The sequence below is a fragment of the Limulus polyphemus genome, unplaced genomic scaffold, assembly GCF_000517525.1.
Source record: "Limulus polyphemus unplaced genomic scaffold, Limulus_polyphemus-2.1.2 Scaffold6705, whole genome shotgun sequence".
Lineage (NCBI taxonomy): Eukaryota > Metazoa > Arthropoda > Merostomata > Xiphosura > Limulidae > Limulus > Limulus polyphemus.
In genome coordinates, this window is record NW_013672315.1 from 25,500 (window position 1) to 30,120 (window position 4,621).

The window sequence follows — 4,621 nt, forward strand, 5'->3', positions numbered from 1 at the left end:
TGTCTAATGAAACTTTTAGTATGTAAACTATGATGGCTAAGATACTATTGAACTACTATTTTATGAATGTATATCAATAAGTTTGGTATCAAATTGTAGATTATAATTCAAATTTTAGTATTATCCATTAGTTAATTTCTTATTTGAAAAGTAAATAATAAAAAAAGAAACCCTAAATATCAATTTTTGTGTGTCATGTGGTATGTTGAATGCAGCATTAGTTCAGATTAGATGTAGTCTATAGTTTCGTACAAAACAGGAACTAAAATTACTGATACTGACAAGCTAGAATATAAAATAAGAACCTCTTATCTTTTCTATTTGCTGAGATATTGCTCATGTACTGAAGCAAGCACAGTGGCCTCGCTCACCTCTTTTCATTTTTGGAAATGCTCACGTATCCCTACTTCTGTCTATGACGTGTGAATAACCAATCAAAAGCTCAGAATGTCCCCCACATGGTTCTCAGAGTCTCTGTAAAGTATTTATGCAGAAAACCCTTTCTTTTCGTGGTGAGGTAAGGTATTTTTTAGACCCAAATACAGCTTAGCCACTAAGTTTGATAAATAATAATGGAGTTCTGTGGTATTTATACAGTAAATTATGATTTTTGGTTATTTCAAAACGCACATTTTGTTTTACATATTCCACATGCAAAATCTGATACGGCTTAGCAAGTTTCGGCAAATGAGTACAAAGTTCATAACTAGAAGAGATAATTGTTTTCTATACTTCTTTATTTACTGTTTTATGTTTTAAGAAAAATAACTGAAATTTAATAACTTATTTGTTAATAGTAATAATGTATATACATACATAGTGTATTATAACTGAAATGTGACTATATCTTACAAAATACTGGTCCATTAAAACACAGCCTAGATGGATCACTTTGTAAAAGCCAGTTCTATATTATTGGATACGCTAACATAAGTGCACGTGCACTGCTGTGTCATTCAACTTCTGTAATGTTAGTCAGACACGGCTGAAAAGTCAATGAAATAAAAATAATAAATTTTTATACAAGTAAAATGTTATGAGATTTAAGCTCTTTAGATTAAACATTTGTGTTTTTGTGTTATAATCTGTAGTAATCCTAGAACGAGAAAAGTGTAATTTATATCTTATTTTCTTTTTCTTTTTTTTATGGTGGTTACGAGGTCGGTCAAATTGACCAAACCCCTAGAGAGATATAGTGGTGAAAATAACAAATAAAATATAGTTTTTCTAAAGAAAAGTTTTGTAATTAACTGGATGATATTTGGAGATTTTGCATGGGAAATTTGACAATTTTCTGATGCATAAAAGTATTTTTAATCTTGAAATCAAAATTACTTCGCATGTTGGATAGTCAACATCTGAAAATTAAAAATGCACGAGCAAATAATTAATTAAAAAATGTTAAAACTTATTTACAAAATCTTATACTTTGTTTAATGATTACTTAATAATCTGCAAAATTTCTTGAAGATACACGTACATTTTAAAAAGTTACAGTATAACCGCTTTATGGTTACTTTCAGGAATACTGGCTGGGTGGAAGTATGTAAAATATTTTTGTTGGATTTGCACGGATTCAAACCCAGCTCACCAAAATTATAATCGAATTTTGCAATTAAAACAAAATATTTGTGTATGTTCATACCCAACCATGAAAAGCTCTAAAAAAATTAAATGTAACACAACACTTCTGTTCATCATGTTGTATCATCCGTGTTCTCACCTTACTAAAAACTAGACAACTATGAGAAGATTGAGAACACAGCATTTTGAAAGTATGTAGCTGGGAATTGAATGATCTGGTTCGTCTTCAACTAACGAAAATGTGTTTAATTCCCAAGATTACAAATTCCATTAGCATTTTAATAGACAAATTAATTATTACTTTTAAAATTATGTATCTTCTACTTATTTATTACTAATTCATAATTCTCACAAAATAGCATAAGACTTTCAAAAATACAAAGTATTAAATTCAATATCCTTCATCTTATTTTGTAAAAATACATTTGTGCAGATCAAGACATAATTTAAAAGGCTCTGAACTGAACTATTCTTATAATGATGATTTAAACTTACCCAGAAAAAAAATAATAATTTAACAGAGGTATAAAAACAATCAGTTATTAAAAATGTCAAAGTCAGCAGAAAAAAAGATGAAATTCTGCTTCTCTCAGGAATTATATCAGGAAATACCTTTCAACATGATCACAATCTAATCTATGCCTACTTTCAATTTCCGTACCTAACTTAGCTAATAGGATGTTTTCCCTAACTGTACTCTTTGAACTGAACTTGCAGTCAGTTTGAATGTAAGCTGAAAACTCAAGTAATGTCTCATCAATTATTCACTGACTTCTGATTATTTTAGGCTTGCCTGATATCTGATTAAAACCAATTAAACTAAACATGCTTTACAGTTCTGGACATTCTATACGATGTCACTAACATATTTAACAGCTTATAAATTCATTCTTGCTCTTTTTTACTGGTATATTCAGTCTTTAAACATGTAATTCTTCATATTTGGTCAGTTTTTACTGCCACCAAAGAAGTATCACATACAGAAACTTTCAAGGATTATAAAATTGTACTAGAGAACAAACGTGACATTTCACTACTATGTACATACCTGACGCACACACATGTTTATGTATACCTAACAAGATTCTGAATCTCCAGACCTGATAAACATACCACTATTACACATACTTTCTAGCTTATTTTAAAAAAATGTAATGGGCTTATTTTACATTATCAGATCAAAGTTATGTTCTTTAAGAAACCAAATTTGTGATGATGGTTATCAGATGAAAAAAAACGAAAGTGAATTTTCCAGATTTAGTTTCTGTCTTTAATATTTTTACTTACCATTTAGTAGCATCAAAGAATGTGACACATACGATGGGAACTGCGTAATCTGCTACACACACAGTAACTCCCAGCAGTGATAAAGTGGTGAGAAGTGAGGGTTCAAAATACCACAGAAGGCTAGAAGTCGAAAAATAACTTTACAAAATGTTTTACATCCTAAAGCAGAATTCATATTTTAATTTAAAATTATTTTGTTAAATCACTCAATATTGTAAAAGCTACTTTTCAAAAGTTTAATAAAAAGGAAAAACTTCTTTTAGATAAATCTTTCAAAAACTTCTGACTAAAGTTACTTGTAGCTATTTTCAATTATGTTACAAAATTCGGGTGTTCTTTTTAAAGCAAAGTCACATTGGGCTATCTGCTGTGTCTACCATGGGGATTTGAATATATCACAAAATAAATACAAATAATAATAATATACATTGCCACAGCAACCTTATACAAAAATATAAGTATAATCTTTAAACTATCAGAATTCACTGGTTAACAATATGACAAAAATATATAAATATAGTCTTTAAACTATCAGAATTCACTGGTTAACAATATGACAAAAATATAAATATAGTCTTTAAACTATCAAAATTTACTGGTTAACAATATGACAAAGAAATATAAATATAGTCTTTAAACTATCAGAATTTACTGGTTAACAATATGACAAAAATATAAATATAGTCTTTAAACTATCAGAATTTACTGGTTAACAATATGACAAAAATATAAATATAGTCTTTAAACTATCAGAATTTACTGGTTAACAATATGAACAAAAATATAAATATAGTCTTTAAACTATCAGAATTTACTGGTTAACAATATGACAAAAATATAAATATAGTCTTTAAACTATCAGAATTCACTTGTTAACAATATGAAAATTTTAGCCTGAATTCAACTATTTCTCAAAGGAAAAAAAAATCAGATTGTAGAAATCTTCATAAAATCTAATTACACAGGCCTGCAATGGTTTTACTGTTAACACGGGCCTGTGATGGTTTTATTGTTAACACAGGCCTGTGATGGTATTATGGTTAACACAGGCCTGTGATGGTTTTATTGTTAACACAAGCCAGTGATGGTTTTATTGTTAACACAGGCCTGTGATGGTTTTATTGTTAACACAGGCCTGTGATAGTTTTATTGTCTTGAATATTTTTACATCTTCTATAGTAATTCCTGTATGCTGAATCCAAAAACTATATCCAATTTTCTCCACCACGTACAGATTTTTACCTTAGTTACAGACTCCAAGCGTGATGTCTGAGATTAACCACACAATAACTAATTATTAGGTTTGTTACAACTACAACACATCTTATGTTTGACCTGATCTGAAGCGTGTTGTTGAACTCAACCGAAGTCATACTCAACAATGCTATTGATACTACTGTATTTCAGTATTAATAGTTTTAAGTTCACCTTACGGAAACACCATTTTTTTCCTTCAAAAATGTATTTTCCATCACCTACGTTGTTTATATCTATATTTTTATACACCTGCACCAACTGGTTAATGAGTAGGTTGTTTGGTTTTCCATCACCTACATTGTTTATATCTATATTTATATACATCTGCACCAACTGGTTAATGGGTATGTTGTTTGGTTTTCATCACCTACATTGTTTATATCTATTTTTATACACCTGCACCAACTGGTTAATGGGTATGTTGTTTGGTTTCCATCACCTATATTCTTTATATCTATTTTTATACACCTGCACCAACTGGTTAATGGGTATG

At 29.3% G+C, this 4,621-nt stretch overlaps 1 protein-coding gene across 1 annotated transcript in view; it reads right to left on the reverse strand.

Moving 5' to 3' along the window:
* The window catches only part of LOC106473994 (ADP-ribosylation factor-like protein 6-interacting protein 1), a 17,431-nt gene that overhangs the window by 8,027 nt on the left and 4,783 nt on the right, over nucleotides 1-4,621 (reverse strand). Inside the window, exon 3 of the mRNA XM_013934680.2 lies at nucleotides 2,872-2,991. Within this exon, the coding sequence (XP_013790134.1) occupies nucleotides 2,872-2,991 (120 nt within the window). The remainder of the gene's footprint in view (nucleotides 1-2,871; nucleotides 2,992-4,621) is intronic.